General features: G+C 47.3%; 2 protein-coding genes across 15 annotated transcripts in view; one reads left to right on the forward strand and one right to left on the reverse strand.

Annotated features, from left to right (window-relative positions):
* Nucleotides 1-1000: 1000 nt before the first annotated feature.
* Nucleotides 1001-17039, forward strand: DEGS2 (delta 4-desaturase, sphingolipid 2). Of its 2 annotated transcripts, none has more exons than XM_082219347.1 (3): nucleotides 1001-1125; nucleotides 9374-10116; nucleotides 15680-17039. In XM_082219347.1, the coding sequence occupies exons 1-3, from the start codon at nucleotides 1044-1046 to the stop codon at nucleotides 15824-15826; spliced, it is 972 nt and encodes a 323-aa protein (XP_082075473.1). In that variant the 5' UTR covers nucleotides 1001-1043; the 3' UTR covers nucleotides 15827-17039. The 2 variants fall into 2 exon arrangements, with proteins under 2 accessions (XP_082075473.1, XP_082075474.1); XM_082219348.1 differs by lacking the exon at nucleotides 1001-1125 and adding an exon at nucleotides 3390-3469.
* A 632-nt stretch (nucleotides 17040-17671) lies between these two features.
* Nucleotides 17672-20373, reverse strand: part of EVL (Enah/Vasp-like) — a 151771-nt gene continuing 149069 nt past the window's right edge. For all 13 annotated transcript variants that reach the window (XM_082217291.1, XM_082217286.1, XM_082217285.1 and 10 more), the window contains 2 exons: nucleotides 20189-20246; nucleotides 17672-18323 (listed from right to left, as the gene is read on the reverse strand). In XM_082217291.1, the coding sequence (XP_082073417.1) occupies nucleotides 18286-18323; nucleotides 20189-20246 (96 nt within the window). In that variant the 3' untranslated portion in view covers nucleotides 17672-18285. The remainder of the gene's footprint in view (nucleotides 18324-20188; nucleotides 20247-20373) is intronic.

Here is a 20373-nt window from a genome sequence, read left to right on the forward strand (position 1 = left end):
TATTCCTAATAGAACATAAAAAGTGATGATGCCAGACTCAGCTTACCTTATTCATTTTTTACTTGATGTAAGTTTCTTTTCATTTACGGCTTTCAAATCATGGAAGAAGCCTAGCAAAATGACGCTTTGGCACTCCTTACAGTGTTTTTATATATACTGAAAGCTGCCCAGAGTGGCTGGGGAAACCCAGCCAGATGGGTGGGGTATATTATTATTATTATTACTATTATTACTATTATTATTATTATTATTATTATTATTATTATTATTATTATTATTATTATTTCCTTCCTTCCTTCCTGGAAGAGATGGGCGAGACAACACAGCAGATCCTCTGACGACGCCTTAGGCAGGCAGCGTTTCCTGTCATGTCCAGATCTGGTTCTGCCCCCACCTTTCTCCTTCGCAAGGCCCCTAAACACTTCAAACAGAGGATTCCTTGCAACATTCTCCCCCACTCTCACCCCCACGCGTGTAGCATCTGATCCTTTAACCAATGCACACCGGGGAGCTTCTCAAAATCTAACGTAGTTATTGCACATTCCCCAGATCCGGAGACAACCGAGATGCAAAAAGCAAAAGCTTAAAAGCAGGACAAATATAACCGAAAATCAATCCATCAATCCTATCCATGCGCGCGCAGTGCGCAAATCCCATCAAGTTTGCAATAAAGGTTGGATCTCGTTCAGGGAAGCGCGCGCTACAGGAAGCCCGCAGATTGCATACCAGCTCGCCTCTGGCAGCACATTCCCAGCTGAAAATCGTGAAAAAGCCTTTATTATTATTATTTTTAAGGCTTCCCAAATCCGCTTGCCGCGCATAAGCTTCCACGGGCCCCGGCGCTCCTCTTGGCGCGCCTGATGCGCAGCGAGCGCGCTCCACTCCGAGGCCGCTTCTATCCCGCATCACCACGAGGCGAACGAGGCAGGCGAGTTGGCGAAGGGGGCGGAGCCACCTCTCGGCCCCGCCCCTCAGGTGGACCGAGGAGATAAAAGCCCCCGCGCTTGGCCGTCGAGCAGGCAGGTGCAGCGGCAGCGGCAGCGATGGGCAACAGGGTTACCCGCGAGGATTTCGAGTGGGTTTACACGGAGCAGCCCCACACGCAGCGCAGGAAAGAGATCTTAGGTGAGCCATCCTCGGGATCCCCCTGGGAGGTCACTGCCCGCCTCGTTTTCCCACCACCCTCTGCTTTCTTGCTCCAGACCTCTTTCCTCCTAAAAACGGACGGCGTTAGGGGTTAATTCTCCGCCAGGATCAGGCCCTCTGTCAAAATCGCTTTGCCTTTTAATCCCAGGGGTGGGTGGCCGGGGGCAGGGGGGCAACTTCCCCCTCCAAATAAAGTAGATAAATAAAAATATATAACAATCTGAGCAACCTCTTCTCAGGTACGTCGGTTCTGTCCACCCCCCCTCCCCAATAAATCCTGGCTAGACCCATGTGTGTTGCTCGGAGGGCTGGCTGTGTGTGAAGATAATGAACTCTGCACATGCTCGCGGGTTCTCTTTTCGTTGCTGTTGCTTTCCGAACAGTGCCAGGGTCCTGGCGCGGAAAGGAGGGCTTTGATGGGGGCAAATCCTGGCTCCGACGACGCCTTAGGCAGGCAGCGTTTCCTGTCATGTCCACTTTGCATCGTCTTCTCCACTTCTCTTTCCCGCATTTCCTTATAGATCCAGAAATACACGGCATTTGATGAATACATGAACTCTCTCTCTCTCTCTCTCTCTCTCTCTCTCTCTCTCTCTCCCCTCTCTGCCACGCTTCAGGTTGCAAACTTTCCCCCTGGAAAGGGGCTGCTGTGTGACAAACAGAAATCCCACGGGTGAAGCCTTTTCTCTTCATACATTTGTACGGAATGGGCGGGGGGGGGGACGGGACTCACCTGGATAATTACAGTGGTACCTCATGTTAAGTATTTAATTCGTTCCGGAGGTCTGCTCTTAACCTGAAACTGTTCTTAACCTGAAGCACCACTTTAGCTAATGGGGCCTCCTGCTGCTGCTGCCGCCGCGTCGCCGGAGCCCGGTTTCTGTTCTTATCCTGAAGCAAAGTTCTTAACCTGAAGCACTATTTCTGGGTTAGCGGAGTCTGTAACCCGAAGCGTATGTAACCTGAGGTACCACTGTATTGCTTGTCATGGAAAGCTATTGAAAGCAGGAAAGCTTTTCCAGAAAGAAAGAAAGAAAGAAAGAAAGAAAGAAAGAAAGAGAAAGAAAGAAAGAAAGAAAGAAAGAAAGAAAGAAAGAAAGAAAATTGCCAGGTTGGGGTGCGCCCCCTCACCCCCTATTTCCTCATAGTCTCCCCATCCAGTTTCTGACAGCCAGCGCTCCTTTTTGAAAATGTTCCTGGAAAGCACAAAATGTTGCCTCTGAAACCACTTCTCCAATTTGGTTACTGAGAGACAGTTCTGGTAACATTCAGAGACACTTTCCTTGTGAAAGAAGGATGGAGGCATATATATTTTTGTTATTCTTGTGCACACATATGTATATGTATATATATATGTATATGTATATGTATATGTATATATGTGTGTGTGTGTGTGTGTGTCCCATACCTTTCCCCCTCCAGGGAGGTCAGAGTAGAACCCTGTACACAGTTCAGTTGGCTGATGAGTCAGATTATCATGGGAGGCAGTGACTGCTTCAAAGCTGCCCAGCTCTCTCCACAGACCTAATCTGATCACTGCACCTGACTTCTTTAGTCTTCAGGTCAGGTTCTGTAGCTATTCAAAGTCCTGCCCAGCCAGCACCACACCCATAGCTAAATAGATGTAGCTTTTTTCCCTTTCTTATAGCCTGTGGGCGCAGTGAAAAATTGCCCAACCTCTGCCATACTTTCCTTCCTTCCTTTATCGATTCTCATAACATGACATGGGAAATTGCCACACGGTACACTATGCAAAACACACTTTGTTATCCGCCCCCCCCCCCAGCAGGGGCCATTTTATTCTCTGTGTCCTAACCTGAGGGCCATTTTTGCATTTTCAACTCTTTTTTGCATGTTTACAGTACAGAGATTCGTATCTAGGGGACTAGCTTTAGAAATGGGGTGATTTGGGTTCAAACCAGCCCTCGGTGATTTAAAGATATCATCCTAATTCGCATTGCACTGCAATCCTTACCTGGGAGTAAGCCCCATTGGACTCAGAGACTTCTCAGTAGCCACGTACAGGATCAGGGGTGCCAACTGGAATAAAATATTTGGGGGGAGGACCCAGGTCACTTCTGCCCTACATAAGCAAATACATGATCCAGCGCATTTTTGGGGGGTGAAGACTTCTCAGCCCCAGAAGTTGGCTCCTATGTAATGGACTGTGTCCCTGCTGGTGAAATTAAATAATGAGCAATTATTATTGCTTATTATATTTATTGGTCGCTTTCCCCAAGAAAGAAAACTCAAAGCAACATACAAAAACAAAAAAATGATGAATGAGTCCTTTAAGGCTGCTCCCATCGTTTGATTGCATCAGGTAATCTTGCACTATCTCTTGGGACCTGCGACAGAATGTTCCGAGTTCCAGTCTGCCAGCCATCCTCAGTTCCAAGATGCTCTATTCCATTTCCATGTCCCACCTGCAGTCAGGATTCCAAGGTCACTGTCCTCGTTGGGCTGTTTTGGGGGCATCCTTCTTAGCATTTCCCTCTTAAACTCTGTAAATCTTGGTGTTTCCCTGGCTATTAGTTCCTAGATCCACCCTGTCTGTGAGGGCTTGGAGAGGTGCTGCCAGTCAGAGTAGACAGGCTGGGCTCAACAACTGCTAGCGCATATCTCTGAGCCCAGGCAGTGCTGACATTAGGAGCCTTAAGTGTGGTTTTCTCCCAGGTGGACTTCGCATCATGAACTCCCCTGCAATCAAATGTCACCCGGCAGTGGTCATTCGGAAGTGCTAAAAACTACGTCAAGCTGCCCCCTTAGCTGATTTGGGGGTCACCCCTGGTTCTGGTTCTGGTCAGATCAATGCACCTCCCTCGTTCTCTTAGATTCAGGCAGATGGCTAGGGCAGCTGGGAAATGAAATGCACACTCCAAACAGCCTAATGAGTATTGGCTATTTTCAGTGGCCAGGGAAGACTGACTGATTATTGCCTGGCTGGGGAAAATGGAAAACCAGGTGGGTGGAGGAATCAAATAGAGTATCCTGAAGTGGGGCTGGGCTGGCTGGAAGGCTAAACAGGACCACTCCACACTGCATAGACACATATGCATGCATGTGTGCATGCACATATATACAGATATATTTTTACGATTATGATAAAAAAATGTTTTTATTGAAAGATTTTCATGGATAACAAAGCTACATATAACATCTCTGTTTTCAGGTCACAGAGTCCTTCCTGTAGGTCAGCTGCTTTGGGTGTGATACGTGGCTGTCATAGGCAGAGATTGGGGGGGGGGAGAGGTGGGAGAAAAGGGGGAGGGCAGTACACACAGATATTTTAGACATGCCAGACATTTCCAAAGAGCCGGTCTTTGAAAAAATATGTTCCGCGTCATTTACCAAAACAAAATCAGTCTCATGTTAATTTATCATATAACCTATGTCTCACACCTCTTTATACCATTCTTCCATTTTATATTCTGCTTGCCCCTTCCACTTCCTAGCTATCATAATTCATGCAGCTGTCAATAAAATATGTGAGCATGTTCTTCATAGCCTGCAAACCTTCCACCCCGTTGTAAATTGACAATAATGCTACCTTTGGACTTTCGGTCAGCTTTAACCCAGTGATTTCTGTGCGGTTGAGGTAAGAGAGGGAATACACAAGAGAAATGATTTTGAGGAGATATGGAAGGAATTTGTACTGTTACAACGTAAAGGGGTCAAACAAGGGTCTGCAACCTTTAAGACAAAGAGAACCACTTGGACCCGTTTCCGAAGAAGAAGAAAAACTGGGAGCCGCAAAACCATTGCGACATTTAAAACATATCTCTGGAGCCGCAATCTGACAGCGGGCGGGAAGGTGACGTCGGGACGGTGCGTGACTGACGCACATACCGCCCCCATGCGACGTCACAGCCAGTACAGCGCCCGCCACAGTGGGGAGTGTCGGGGCGCACAATGCGTCTCCTCCCCTCGCTAGTATCTGCCCCGGAGCCGCGGCAAAGGTGTAAAGGAGCGACATGCGGCTCCGGAGCCGTGGGTTGCAGACCCCTGGGTCAAACCTTCGCAAGAGGTGTTGAAATTTTGGGAGGTTGGATCATTGCAATGGAATGGTCTCGGTGTTGGAGTGCACATTTTTATTCTTACTTATTTATGATTATTACTTTGTCAAAATAAAAAATAAAAATGGGGGGGGACCAGAAATGTCAGGAAAAACAAAACAAAACAAAACAAAACAAAACAAAACAAAACAGAATCAGGCTGATGCATGTCCTTTGTAAATCAAGGCTTGGAAAACTTGGCATTTTATTTATTTATTTGAATTTATATAAGGTTTCATTGTAAACGACAACAACCTCAAAGCTTCTTATGAAAAGAATGATTTAAACCATTCGGAATAAGAATAATTAAAACCAACTACTATTCTCTTAAGCAGGGATGGGAAACCTCCAGCCAAATTGAATGTTCAAATTTAGCCCGCATGGCCACTTTCCCAGCCTCCCCACAGCTACCCCACCTGTGTAAGGCAAAGCAGATTTTCCGCTTTAAAGCCCCACAAAGGGTTCTGTGCAAGCAAGCCCCGCTTGGGTGTGGTGCTGTCAAGCCCCATTGATCTCCTGCTATCATTGTGGGCAGAGCCGAGCCCCAAAGGTCCCTCACCTGTTCTCTTAAGGGACTCCATTTGACTAAAGATTTCACTACCATTTGAATTGCGTGTGCAGAAATGCAGCATCAGTGGTCAGAGGATGTGAGGCAACTAATTTCATTAGGTTTAACGGCACGGCCTCTCGGACGCTGGTTGCTCAATTTCAACAGAAGGATCAGTGGCCACACCCTGCACTAACACTTCAATGCTTTTATAATCACAACGAGCCAAAAGGCAAGAACGGAAAAGAATCAGACATTTATTGCAGGTACTCTGTCCCTTTGCTTTTGTCCCAGGATTCAGCTGACTACTTTTAAAGCTTGTGAGTCTCACCTGAATAGTAATTGGCTCATGTGAGCAAGCAAAGTAAAGAGAGATAAGTAAAGCCAACTCAAATCACAGGGAATGCAATGAAATAATAATCATTTCTTTTTTAAAAACAAAAGAATGACGATTGTAAGGAATTTTCCCTATCACCTTTTCCTCAAGAGGCATGTCTTTGATGCAACAAGTATATTGTCACAATGGATTATTATCACCATCACGTTTAATATTATCATTAATTAGCATATTAATATTAATTAATATTATCATATCATTAATTAGCATTAATTATTATAATTCATTAGTTTTAAACGCAGTATAAGGAGTCTCTATAGGAGGATATTGTATTTTAAAATGGGGTTTCGGCGTTTTTAGGGGTTTTTGAGAGTCTTATGTAGATTTTTCCATTTCATTGTTCTGTATGGGACAATGACAAGAAAGATACCGTATTGTATGGTATGGTATGGTATGGTATCCTATATGTAGGCTTTGTTAATTGTGCTACACAAGTACCTTGAGGCAACTTGTGAATAATATTAGTGAAACAGACAATACTATTTTTTGCACTGGGTACTGTTTAGACCCAGAATGGAGGCTTTGTAAATTGTTCCTGGCAACAATGCAGCTTTTGATTTCTGGGAAAGGATGGCAACTGATTTACCGACTCATCCGGCTCTTTAAAAAAGGGGAAATGAGGTTGGGGCACGATGCATGAACTCACATTCACTTCAGCAGTGCGTGCGTTCACCATTCAAAGTGGTGAACGAGGTTCACATGGCGATGATGGGATCTGCTTTTCAGTCCTCATGCGATTTCAATTTCTCCCACTCACCCCCCACCCCGGCCACACTGCTAAGACTCCGTATCTTGTTGCTGTTAATTATTAGTCACATTTTTACCCTCAAAGAAGCGCACACCTTGAAAATGGAACTAACAAAGACATTAAAATCAGGTACAAAAAAACCAACAATGAGCAAAAACTAAAATACTCCTCTGGAAGCATATCTAAAGTAAATAAGTCCTACCTACCCCAACTGAAGGGATGCAGGTGGCACTGTGGGTTAAACCACAGAGCCTAGGACTTGCCAATCAGTAGGTTGGCGGTTCGATTCCCTGTGACGGGGTGAGCTCCTGTTGCTTGGTTCCTGCTCCTGCCAACCTAGCAGTTCGAAAGCACGTCAAAGTGCAAGTAGATAAATTGGTACCACTCCGGTGGGAAGGTAAACGGCGTTTCCATGCACTGCTCTGGTTCGCCAGAAGCGGCTTAGACATGCTGGCCACATGACCCGGAAGCTGTACGCTGGCTCCCTCGGCCAGTAAAGCAAGATGAGCACCGCAACCCCAGAGTGGGTCACGACTGGACCTAATGGTCAGGGGTCCCTTTACCTTTACCCCAATTGAACACCACAAAGTCCCACTACCCTCTCAATTAGAAACCCAAAACCTGACTAAATAGGTTTGTTTTTGCCTGGCAGCTGAAGGCAGGCAACAATGGCACCAAGCAGTTTTCCTGGGGAGAGTGTTCTGCAAGCAGGGAACCACCACTGAAAAGGCCCCTTTTCGTGTTCCCACCCTCTGGTCCTCCCACACAGAGAAGGACCTCAGGTGATTATAGCAGATAAAAACATGCTGGCTGTACAGAACCTCCATGGAACACAAGAACCTGCCTTATGACAAACTAGGCCATTATTTTATTTGCAGCAAGTGTAGCTAGCCTGCAATTCAGGTTTCACTTCAGTAACTCAGAATCCACAAATGTGTTTTTTTGTGTGTGTTTTTGTTTTTTTTAATGCTGGGACTGCACTCTGGGTGCCAATATACCCTGTGAGGAGGTCTGGACCAGGGAAAGGAGCACTAATTGTAACTTGCATACCCTCCAACATTTCTCCGATGAAAATAGGGACCTCCCATTCCATAATGATTATTTTACTATTTATACCCCACACATCTTACTGGGTTGTCCCAGCCATTCTGGGTAGCTTCCAACACATGTAAAAACATAATAAAACATTAAACATTAAAAAAAACTTCCCTTCAGATGGCTCAGGGGTCAGATAATGCCATACCCTCCAACATTTCTCCAATGAAAACAGGGACATCCTAAGGAAAAGTAGGACATTCTGGGGTCAGATCAGAAACTGGGATGGCTTCTCTAAATCAGAGACGTCCATGGAAAATAGGGGAATTTGGAGGGTCTGAACTTGATGGGGCAGCAGCTGAATGGAATGGTGTCAATTCAGTCCTGGCAGCCAAAGAGACAGGAAAACCAGCTAGAGGGAGGCTTATTGAGAAAATAGAAGGGCTAGCTTGATGCTGAGAATGAAATGTGCAGAGAACACTTGGCTATGTGAGATTTTCTCCTCCACTGCTCTATTCTTGGATGCCACTAGAGGGAGTCCAGGCAACAACTTTTCTGATTCCCACCACTGCGCTGCACATCTGTCTCTAATTCTTGCAGGATTCTTCTGCTACCAGTCCCCCTTCCATGCAGGGAGCTGCAGAGGAGGAATGGGGAGCTGCTGGATTCTCCCCTTCCCATCCCATCCTGTCAACATCTACCATATTTTTTGCTCTATAAGACTCACTTTTCCCCTCCTAAAAAGTAAGGGGAAATGTGGCTGCGTCTTTTGGAGCGAATGAAGGCTGTGCAGCTATCCCAGAAGCCAGAACAGCAAGAGGGATTGCTGCTTTCATGGCGCAGCGATCCCTCTTGCTGTTCTGGCTTCTGGGATTCAGAATATTTTTTTCTTGTTTGCCTCCTCCAAAAACTAGGTGCGTCTTGTGGTCTGGTGCGTCGTATAGAGCGAAAAATACGGTTCACTTGTCTGTTTGAAAACATTGCTTAGCCACCATTCACCAGAAGCTTCCGGGCTGTCCTTGGGGAGAAAGAGGCCTGTTCTGAACCACACCAGGAGGGGCGGCCCCCACCATTTCTTCCCTATGGGTGGGAGGAGACCAGCAGCTCCTATTCACTGTGAGGATGGAGGGTGGTGGGGTGTTTGCCGGGGAGACAAGAAGTCCAGCCTCCAAGAAATGCGCCACAGCCATTGCTGCCACCGTGGTGGCAGCAGCGGGCAATGTATTCCTTGGAGGCCAGATCTGCTGCCTCTGTGGATCCTACCGCCTGAGGCAGTCGCCTCACCTTGTCTAATGGGTGGGCCAGACCTTCGTGGAGGCCTGGTTTATGTCAGGTAGGTAGCCTGATGGATATTAGGGGCAGAGGGATTTGTCTAGTTGGCACCACAATTCCACGACTGGATTCCAGGCAGTTTTGACTGCATTTGTGTTTCTTTTCCTCCTCAGCGAAGTACCCAGCCATCAAGTCTCTCATGGGGCCAGATCCCTATTTGAAATGGATAGTGACGGGGATGGTGTTCACCCAGCTTCTGGCCTGCTACCTTGTGAGGGACCTTTCCTGGAAGTGGATCTTCTTCTGGGCCTATGCTTTTGGGGGCTGCATCAACCACTCCATGACCCTGGCCATCCACGACATCTCCCACAATGTGGCCTTTGGCAACAAGCAAATCAAGTGGAACCGGTGGTTTGCCGTCTTTGCCAACTTGCCCATTGGACTCCCCTACTCGGCCTCCTTCAAGAAGTACCACATAGACCACCACCGATACCTTGGCGGAGACTCGTTGGATGTGGACATCCCCACGGACTTTGAGGGCTGGTTCTTCTGCACTCCCTTTCGGAAGATGGTCTGGCTTGTCTTCCAACCCCTTTTCTATGCCTTGAGACCGCTCTACATCAACCCCAAAACAATTACTGAGATGGAAATACTTAACGCTTTGGCCCAGTTCTCTGTCGACTTGATCATCTACTACCTGTGGGGTTTGAAGCCTGTTGTTTATTTAATATCAGGGACGTTGCTTTGCATGGGCTTGCATCCTTTTTCGGGGCACTTCATAGCAGAACACTATATGTTCCTGAAAGGGTATGAAACGTATTCCTACTACGGACCCCTCAACTGGATCACCTTTAACGTGGGTTATCATATGGAGCACCACGATTTCCCCAGCGTTCCTGGATCTAAGCTGCCAATGGTAAGCTCTAGAGTTTTTGACCCTTGCAAACAGGTTTGGCTCTCTGGGTGTTGCTGAAATACAACACCCTTCGGCCCCAAGCAAGCATGGCCAGTGGCAAGGGATGATGGGAGTTGTGGTTCAGCAACATCTGGAGGAGCCAAAGGTTGTGAAGCTAGTTTACCTATGCAGCTTATGAAAGAAAAGTGGCTCTTGAATCCTGAAATTAGAGGTGGTGGTGCAGTTAGGTAATTTTAGACTCCGGACTTAACGACCTGGTAGGAAGGCATCTATTTAGACAGCAGCATGCATTAACTTCAGAAATGCGATAAGCCAGCGTTGTTGTGTTTGGGAGCCTCCCTGTACCTTAATGTCATCGCTGCTCGGGGGGGATGCAGTGGGAATGATGGTATTTAAATATACAGCATAAAGTAAGTGAATGCAGATTGCTACACAGACACTATTTTGTAGCTGGCTTAACCCCAAGCACCAAAGATACTCTAGATCAGCGTTTCGCAAACTTGGGTCTCCGGCTGTTTTTGGACTACAACTCCCATCTTCCCTAGCTAGCAAAACGATTGGTCAGAGATGGTGGGATGGTGATGATGATAGCAGCTACTCTGGGCAGCTTACAGCACATATAAAAACATAGTAAAACCTCAAACATCAAAAACTTCCCGAAACAGGGCGATTGTAGTCCAAAACCACCTGGAGAATTAAGTTTGGAAAACACTACTCTAGATGAAAATAATACCTTCTAGGCCTTAGGAAAGATGCTTTCATAGGAATCTGAGGGCAGTGAGGAGAATTATAGGCCTAGGACTTGCCGATCGGCAGTTCGAATCCCCGTGATGGGGTGAGCTCCCACTGCTCAGTCCCTGCTCCTGCCCACCTAGCTGTTCAAAAGCACACCAAAAAGTGCAAGTAGATAAATAGGTACTGCTCTGGCGGGAAGGTAAACGGCATTTCCGTGCGCTGCTCCGGTTCGCCAGAAGAGACTTAGTTATGCTGGCCACATGACCCGCAAGCTGTCTGTGGACAAAAGCCAGCTCCCTCGGCCTATAGAGCAAGATGAGCGTGCACGCCCAGAGTTGTTCATGACTGGACCTAATGTTCAGGGGTACCTTTACCTTTATGTTACTACAGTCATACCTCATGTTACGTCCGCTTCATGTTGCGTTCTTTCAGGTTACATTCCGCGGTGACCCAGAAGTACTGGAAAGGGTTACTTCTGGGTTTCGCCGCTCGCGCATGTGCAGAGGCACAAAATGACATCACGTGAATGCGCAGAAGCGGCGAATTGCAACCCGCGTGTGCGCAGACGTGCTGCTGCGGGTTGCGTTCTTTTCGTGTTGCGAATGGGCCTCCGGAACGGATACCATTCTTCACAAATCCAACTTTTTAAACATCTTGGTTGACTTCCTCAAATCCCTCTCTTCTGAATTTCCTTGTACAGTGGTGCCTCGCAAGACGAAAAGAATCCGTTCCGCGAGTCTCTTCGTCTTGCAGTTTTTTCGTCTTGCAAAGCACAGCTATTAGCGGCTTAGCGGCTATTAGCGGCTTAGCAGCTTAGCGGCTATTAACGACTCAGCGGCTTTAAGAAAAAGGAAACAAACTCGCAAGAACTCGCAAGACGTTTCGTCTTGCGAAGCAAGCCCATAGGGAAATTCATCTTGCGGAACGACTCAAAAAACGGAAAACCCTTTCGTCTAGCGAGTTTTTCGTCTTGGGAGGCATTCGTCTTGCGGGGCACCACTGTATGTCTGTGTAGCAGTGTTCCATTTTGTGTCTGCGTCTGTTTAAACGGCAGTTGAGGAGGGGAAAAGGAAAAGGAAAAACAAACACAGACTTTAGTGTGACCGATGCTTCCCCCATAAGCACAGCAAGGTGGGGTTTTTTAGGTAGCTGGCTTTTGTTAAAAAAGGGCTACAGATCCAATGTTAGTTCAACTCATTCAATAGACTTCATGCAAATATGTGAGCATGACTGATTTTGATTCTTAACTTAGTTGGACATACACACGCACACACCCAGTTCTGTGGCATGCAGGGAGTTCTGTGGCTTGCATTATGTACCCTACACCCAAAAGCTAATATCTGCAAGAAAAGCTGCTTTGGGAAAGGGGATATTCATTGGGACTGTGATACAGGAGGAAATAATTTTTTAAAATAAAAAAAGTAACCTGTCTTCCCCATGTGCAGTGGTCCCAGTTGACACGCACCCCCCCCCCCGATGTATGTTTAAAAAGACACAAATCCGGGTATATAAACTGCAGTCGTGCGTTTAATTCTTTAGCTCAGAAGCTGGCCCCTTCCCTTTTCCTGCGCACATGTTCCCAACAGAGCCCAGTCTTATCAGCTACTTTGTGGAATGCGGTGCGATCAGCTCCCCCCACCCCCCAAGCAATACAATAGGGCTTGTCATACTTTCAGGCAGGTTATTGCCCTGGGGACAAATAAGTAACTTATTAAATGAGTGCCTTTTTGCAGTGACAAATCAACTGGCTTGTGCAATGACAGTCGCTGCACACAAATGTAGATAGACAAGTCGAATTCTGCCAGCCCAGTGATTTTTCTTAATCGCAGAGTTCCAGAACAAGCTTTATAACCCGTTCGAAGCCAGGAATAGCCGTATCACTGTTTCCTTGGCATGGTCTGCTTCTTGCTTGTTCCTGATGGGGCACTGAGATAGCTCCGTTGATAGAGCATGACACTCTTAATCTCAGGGTTGTGGTTTTGACCCCAACGTTGGGCAAAGGATTCCTGCTTTGCAGGTCCTGGACTAGTCGACCCTCGTGGTCCCTTCCAACTCTACAATTCTGTGATTTTATGAAATGCAGTAATTGGGTGGCAAATGTATATCATTGACTGTTAAGGTGACAAAAGGAAAGGAAGCTTCTTGTTATTGTTGTACATGGTTTTGCCTCTGCGACTCTCCATAGTTTTCAAATGTCTTACCAATGGACTTCAGAAGGGAAGGCTCTCTGTGCCAGTCCTCTGATGGATGCAGAAAGCCAGTCCCAGAGCTCTCTCCTTTGAAGTTATCGCCCGGTGTCAGGTGATGAGCAGGTAGATGGGACTTATCCAGCTTTCAAAGTTGGCCCACAGGGTGAGGGACGTGGCAGGAAGGAAGATCCAGCCCACTAGCCAGTTTGAGTTCTTTACACCTTTCCTGCTATAAAACACTCCCCCCCTCCCTGTTTCTGCGCTATTCATTCCTCCTAATTTCACTCCTAACCAACCATCCAAAACCGGAACGGATCCTGAATCACACTGACACTTGTGTAGCAGTGCAGAATGGGGCATCTGTGGACCGCCCCTCGTCCTTGGCCATTGGTCACACCAGCTGGGGCTGACGGGAGCTGGAGACCGCCATAGCTTCCCCAAACTTCTAGGATTGCATCTGATTATGTGGAAGCTTATCCAGAAAGCATCTAGGAGCGTATGTGACCATCCACTGCATCTTCTATTCGGAGGCATACTTCTGCTAAGGGTTGTTCCAATCCAATGGCAGCAGCTATTGCTAGACTGACCCATGGACTTGCCTGCAACAGGGAGCTTGCCTTAGTCTGCTCAGTGCTGTCTACACTGACTGGCAGCAGCTGTCTGGGTTTCCAGGCAGGGAACTCTCCCACCACCTACCTGGAGAAGCAGGGGTTCGAACCTGGGACTTTCTGATCTGCTCTCCCCACTTTCTGTCTGCTTGCTCACAGAATTAGCCATGGGGCTGGCAGGTAGTGTGCAACTGCTCCCAACTGCAGTTAGACGTGGGGCAGCCTTTCTCAACCTGGCGCCCACCAATGTTTTGGCCTAGAACTCCCACCCTCTCTGACTCACCCGCCATGGGCTCAGGCACACTTCAGTTTGCCCTGCTGCTTTCCTCCAGGAAAACCCATGGCTTAGCACTGAACTGGAGTGAACAACAACTGGGCTTCCTGCAGATGTTTGCTCCATTGCTATGAAGCATGGGACAAGGAGGGGGGGAGTGTGGAAGACAAGGCCCATGGCAGATGGGACTGGTGGAAGTTGCAGTCTGGGGCAGGCTGTCCTAGGTCTGGATCGGCAAGAAGGTAAAGGGACCCCTGACCAGTAGTTCCAGTCGTGACCGACTCTGGGGTTGCAGTGCTCATCTCGCTTTATTGGCCGAGGGAACCGGCATGCAGCTTCCGGGTCATGTGGCCAGCATGACTAAGCCGCTTCTGGCAAACCAGAGCAGCGCACGGAAACGCTGTTTACCTTCCCGCCGGAGCGGTACCTATTTATCTACTTGCACTTTGACTTGCTTTCGAACTGCTAGGTTGGCAGGAGCAGGGACCGAGCAACAGGAGCTCACCTCGTCACAGGGATTCAAACTGCCAACCTTCTGATCAGCAAGTCCTAGGCTCTGTGGTTTAACCCACAGCGCCACCCACGTTCCAGATCGGCAAGGAAACACAGTAGAAGGCTCTGTGGTTTAACCCACAGCGCCACCCACATTCTGGATCGGCAAGGAAACACAGTACAAATCCAGCAAGCTGCATTATGTCCTACCTGGACAGTCACAGATTCCTGCAACTTTGGCTTACATTTTACCTTGGAAGCTGTCAAGTGAAGGTCAAAAATCTGTGCTGGGACTGGGAAAGACAGAAACAATGGAGCTTTTTTAAAAAAGCATTTTATTTTTTCTTAGCACACCTTAAAACTGGTAGGGCTTCTGCCAGGCAACGGGCCTTCAAGCTGCCAGTTGGCTATTCCCAGTCTAGCAAACAGAATTAGTCATCTAAATTATTTGACTGCCCCGGTTCTGTCAGATGAATGCTCAGGTTAGGTTTCAATGCTGCCATGGGGTGAGGGAGATTCTTGCTCCGCCACATTCAGAGCCCTGCTAGCTCCTCGAGGCCAAAGGATGAGGGATCCAACAGGACTTTTCCCTTCCCTCTTCCCTTCTCCCCTCGACTGACTGCAATGGGATTTGAATTCCAAGGTGTATGAACCATGAAAAATCTCTTCGCTCTCAAAAGTAATCTGGGTCGCTTTCATTTGTTCATTGGGTTTATACTCTTGGCATAAATTCTATTAGTCTGCATTCAGACAGCACTCTATTCCGTTTTCTTACACGGCAATTTTAACGTTTTTATATCATCTGTCATGCCATGTAAAAGCCACTGCAGAAATTTAGCACACATTTCCACGTTGACTGCTTCCGGGGGGGGGGGGGACCCATCTTGCAAGCCTGTTAACTCAGAAAAACACAGGAGTTTTGTGCTCGGTTTGCATGTGTCAAAATTCAAGGGTGGGGGTTGGTTTTTTTGGAATGCAGTTCTTTCCTGCCGTTTCAATGGGTAAATCATGGGCGAACAGGAGTGGTCATGTGCATAAAGGGTGGCAACACATCCAAGAGTGTCACCCGTTGTGTCACACCACACTCACTGGTGTGAATGAAATTTAGGGTGACACGACACTCTTGGTCAAAGGCCAGAGTTTCATAACACAGCAGGTACTGTCGCTTTAAAGCAGCATTAGAAACCTCATGTCCATATGCATTCTAAGATAGATGTTTCACAGATAAACGAACAGTGGATAAAAATTTTCTTTTGCTCTTGCAGGTAAAGAAGATAGCAGCAGAATATTATGACACCCTGCCTCAGCACCAGTCTTGGGTTCGAGTTCTCTGGGACTTCATTTTTGATGACTCCATCGGTCCTTACTCAAGGGTGAAGAGAATATGCAAGCTGGCACCAGACTCTCGATAGCTGCGGACTCTGCCCTTTCCCCCTTTATAAGCTTAATGGACCTTTGCACCCTGTATACTTCCCCCATCCAAGCAAACATAAACGAGTCTGTTCTCTGAACAGAGCATGCCCGGTAACCACATAAGAGCTGATGTTATATTTCTGACACCCAAGGAGTTTTTGTAACTTAGATATGAAGAAATATTACAATGAAGCTAGTTGGAAGTGCCTGAAAATGTATAATATAGTTTTTAAAAAATTAACAGACCTTTTTCTTTTATTCTCTACTAGGCTGTTTGACAGCCTGGCTCACCCTGGTTTCCTGATGCTTTGAACTACATTGCTCATCAGACATGGTTAGGCACAGTGAGATCTGTGAGCTCAACATCTATATTCCAGGGTTGTTTCAATGGAGAGGTGAGACACTTTCCTTCTCACAAGAAACAGGGAGACCTCTGGACAGACACATAAGAGTAGTTCTCCAGCTGAGAAGTCTCCTGTTCTTCCGCCGGCCCCCGAAGATGCTAGAATATCAGGATCAAAATGTTTCTCTTCAGAGACCTCATGTTCTCTGCCTGCCCCTCCAGAAAGGACTAGAGAGTTAGGGGAGCATGTCCAAGGACAACAGTGGCAGAACCAGGACTCACTAGTGGGTCACAGCCTGACCCAAGGTGGGTTGCAACAGGGAGCGCTACCACCATGCAAATATATGGGAAAAGACTGAAGATGCCTGCATTAGGGGGAAATAATTCTTAATTCCACCCTGCAAACATGCATCATATGATCGTTCCCCTGGATAACACAGACTCCAGCAGTCCTGGGGATCATTGTAATTATCAAGCGGGGACAGCTCAGTAGAGCATAAGGCTCTTAATCTCAGGGTTGTGGGTTTGAGCCCCATGCTGGGCAAAAGAGCCCTGCATTGCAAAGGCTTGGACTAGATCAGAGTTTCCCAAACTCCAGCTCTTTTTGGACTACAATTCCCATCACCTGTGACCACCGGTCCTGCTAATGACGGGAGTTGTAGTCCACAAACAGTTGGAGACCCAAGTTTGGGAAACATTCCACAAATGGGGAACTTCCACTGAAAAGGCCCCGTCATGGGTCACCGCCGGCTAGGAAGCCCCTGGAGGTGACACCAACAACAAGGCCCTTAGTGGTGCATAGGGCTGTTTTTACACAAAGTGGGTGTGGGGGTGGTTTCAGAGACCACACGGCATATATGCAACTTATACAGTGGTGCCCCGCAAGACCAATGCCTCGCAAGACGGAAAACCCGCTAGACGAAAGGGTTTTCCGTTTTTGAGCTGCTTCGCAAGACAATTTTCCCTATGGGCTTGCTTTGCAAGACGAAAACATCTTGCGAGTGTTCCGATTTCCCCCCGCTCCCCCCCTTTTTCTAAGCCGCTAAGCCACTAATAGCCTTTTAGCCGCTAATCCGCTAAGCCTTTAATAGCCGCTAAGCCTTTAATAGCCGCTAAACCGCTAATAGCGTTGCTTCGCAAGACGAAAGAACCGCTAGACGAAGAGACTCGTGGAACAGATTAATTTCGTCTTGCGAGGCACCACTGTAATGTGGATCTTCCAGTTTGTGATTATTATGATTATAATGGTACTTCGATGGGAGGCAGCAGGGTTAGTGAAGTTCCTTGCACGGTCAGTTTGGGCCATCGCAACATCAAAGTGTAAAGAACTGTACTTTCTTACAACACCCAATTTTTCTAGCACCACCAGGGACCAGAAACAAAACGCTCTGGGAGAGCCAGACTGGTTCCAGCGTACGGCTACCCCTGATTTTGCTAAGAAGCACAGTGGAGTCCAAGTGTGCTTCAGAGGGATGAAAGAAAAGCCAAGCAATGCCACATGGACAATGAACAGTTTATTACCAATATGAACACAGATACTGTGAAGCAATGATGTACCGCTGTAATATTGTGATAGCTCTGAGACCAGGGACTTGCTGTCTGACAGCTGGGCATCGTTCGGCCTCTTCAGGCGATGCCACAAATAAGGTTTTGTTGGCAAAAAAAAAAAAAAGGTCTTCATTTACATTGCAGTCTACCAGTAAAATTACTCTGAAGTCATCTAGTAAAAGCGAATGGTTCACGTGTTTCCTTACCTACTATATACTAAAAAAAAGTCATACATTTAAATAAGCAAATACAAAATACAAAAAAGGCTGACCAACTCTGATGTGCATTGTCAGATGAAATTTTAAAAAATCCAGAAATTTAAATTTTAATATTTTCTTTTTTTAAAGATTTTAAGACTTCTCTCTCTCTCTGTTGTTGTTTTTTTAACGAAGCAAATCCAAGGCATCAGCAAGCCTCAAAGTCTGCTGAGTCTGCTAATAAAAAGGATTTAAGAACAAAAGACAGAGCCAGGTGTCCTCTTTCACCATCTTGCATGGTCTTGGGATGCTCAGAAACGATCCAGTTGCCTTTCGCATCCTATGTGGCTTCTAGATGGTTCCATGGCCATTATGTCGTGCTGATTCTACTCAATTCTTGCCTGATGGCTGAAAAAAAGAGGAAACAATTAAAAAAAGGGAATACGCCTGAGCTTACAGTCAAGGCACTATACTGTCATAGCTTCACACCTAAGCTAAAGACCACTGACTATATTTTGGGAAGTGGTTAAGATTACAGAGGCGGTGGCGGCGGCGGCAGCAGCAAGAGAAGGACAGTACAGATCCTAGCTGTGCACACACACCATACGCCTGAAGCACCTTGGGAGCTGTAGCTTAACCCCAACAGAGCTACAATTCCCAGCACCCTTAAACTACAGTTCCAGCTATTCGTTTTGGGTGTGTGTGTGTGTGATGCTTTAAATGTATGAAGGCAGGATCTGCACCATCCTTCCCTTGCTGCTTGGTTCAGGGCTGGCTTACCTGTGGCCCCTCCAGATGTTGCCAGACCACGGCTCTGCATTGCAGGGGGGTTGGATTAGATGACCCTTGGGGGTATATCCCTTCAAACTCTACAATTCTCTACAAACTCCCAGCACCTCTGACCACTGTCCTGGCTGGCTGGCAGGGGCTGATGGGAGATGGAGTCTAACAGCATCACAGGCTGCCCACATCCAGCTCACAGCAGATGGGATAATGGGAGAGTTGCAGGTAAGCCACCCCAGGCTTCAGCAATATATCGAGCGGCAAGGGTTGCCCTGGAAGGATGCCAAGGCAAGGCTGTTCAGTTGGGTGTGTAAGGCAGGGCTGATGTGGCAGCGAGAGCAAATATAAACATGGGTGCAAAACTGGATTTTTATCGGACATGAGGCTCTGCTGACCTTTCTCTGTGGCACAGGATTCACAAACGTTCAGGACCGAGTGGCAGAAAAAAGTCTATTCCAGGTGTCTCTCTGGGGAGACTTAATCGTATTTCCTTCTCCATGGGAATAATATTTCTTTGTAGGTACTGGGCTAGGAATTGCAGGTACAGGGGTAGTCAACGTGGCGCCCTTTGGATACGGACCATAAATCCCATCATCCTCAGCCAACACAGCCGACGGTCAGGGATGTTGGAGTTGTCATCCACAGAAACCAGAGGGCACCATGTTGGCTATTCCTGTCCTAAGAGGTAATTCACAGTGTTTTCAGCTGCACTCCCAGTTCCCAGGACTGGATGTGGGAAGGTGAACGGGCTGGCTTGAGCGTCATGCAATAAAAGAAATTATCAATGTGCCTTATACATACAGTCCATGTTTAAGCAAAGGCATCTCAGCACACTAGAGAGTTTGATAGCTCAGTTGGTTAGGGCGTGGTGCTGATAACGGCAAGGTGGCAGGTTCGATCCCTGTATGGGACAGCTGCATATTCTTACATTGCAAGGGCTTGGACTAGATCAGGGGTCAGCAAAGTTTTTGCAGCTTGGGCCAGTTCACGGTCCCGCAGACGCCGCAGTGGGTCGGAGCGCGCACACATGTGCAAACACTCCTTCTAGCACAGAGGAGGTGTGTGCAGCTTCCTATTGGTTGCAGGAGCTTCCTGCAGCCAATGGGAAGCTGCCCAGCGTCATGGAAGGCGGTCCCTGCTCCGCGCCAGTTCAGCACGGTGCACGGGAGCTGACCAAGCGGGCGGCTTGGCCCATGGGCCTTAGGTTGCCAACTCCTGGACTAGATGATCCTCAGGGTCCCCTTCCAGTTCTACAGTTCTATAATGCTCACGCACCTGGATTACTGATCAAGCCGCTCAGCCGTGGAACAGACAACCTCAGGTGGAGGTGGACTCTCAGAAAGTGATGGGCAAGAGGCTGTAGCAATGGGCAGAGGATTAGGGAGGCTATAGCAATGGGCTTCCTACACTGGGTTAGGTGACCTTTGAGATACCTTCCGACACCCTTGGCCAATGTGAGAAATGCCCAACCACCCCTCCTCGCTTCTTACCATCGATTATCTCTTCTTTTACTTTGTGTAATTCTTTTACAACTTCCTCCAATATTTCCTTGAAAGACAAAAAAAAAAAATTATAAAATTAAAATGTCCTCTGAAAGAAAGAAAGAAATAAAAGTCCTTTGCATTGGTATAAATGGAACTTCTCCTAACAAAGCACTTAACTGGTCCCTACGAGA

Source organism: Podarcis vaucheri, assembly GCF_965113315.1.
Source record: "Podarcis vaucheri genome assembly, chromosome: 1".
NCBI lineage: Eukaryota > Metazoa > Chordata > Lepidosauria > Squamata > Lacertidae > Podarcis > Podarcis vaucheri.

Bases quoted from the DNA above. Each gene is read 5' to 3' on its own strand.
- DEGS2 (XM_082219347.1), top strand. From the start codon at position 1,044: ATGGGCAACAGGGTTACCCGCGAGGATTTCGAGTGGGTTTACACGGAG. The intron at 1,126-9,373 runs GTGAGCCATCCT...TTTCCTCCTCAG, and splicing joins GCGCAGGAAAGAGATCTTAG to CGAAGTACCCAGCCATCAAG. The intron at 10,117-15,679 runs GTAAGCTCTAGA...TTGCTCTTGCAG, and splicing joins CTGGATCTAAGCTGCCAATG to GTAAAGAAGATAGCAGCAGA.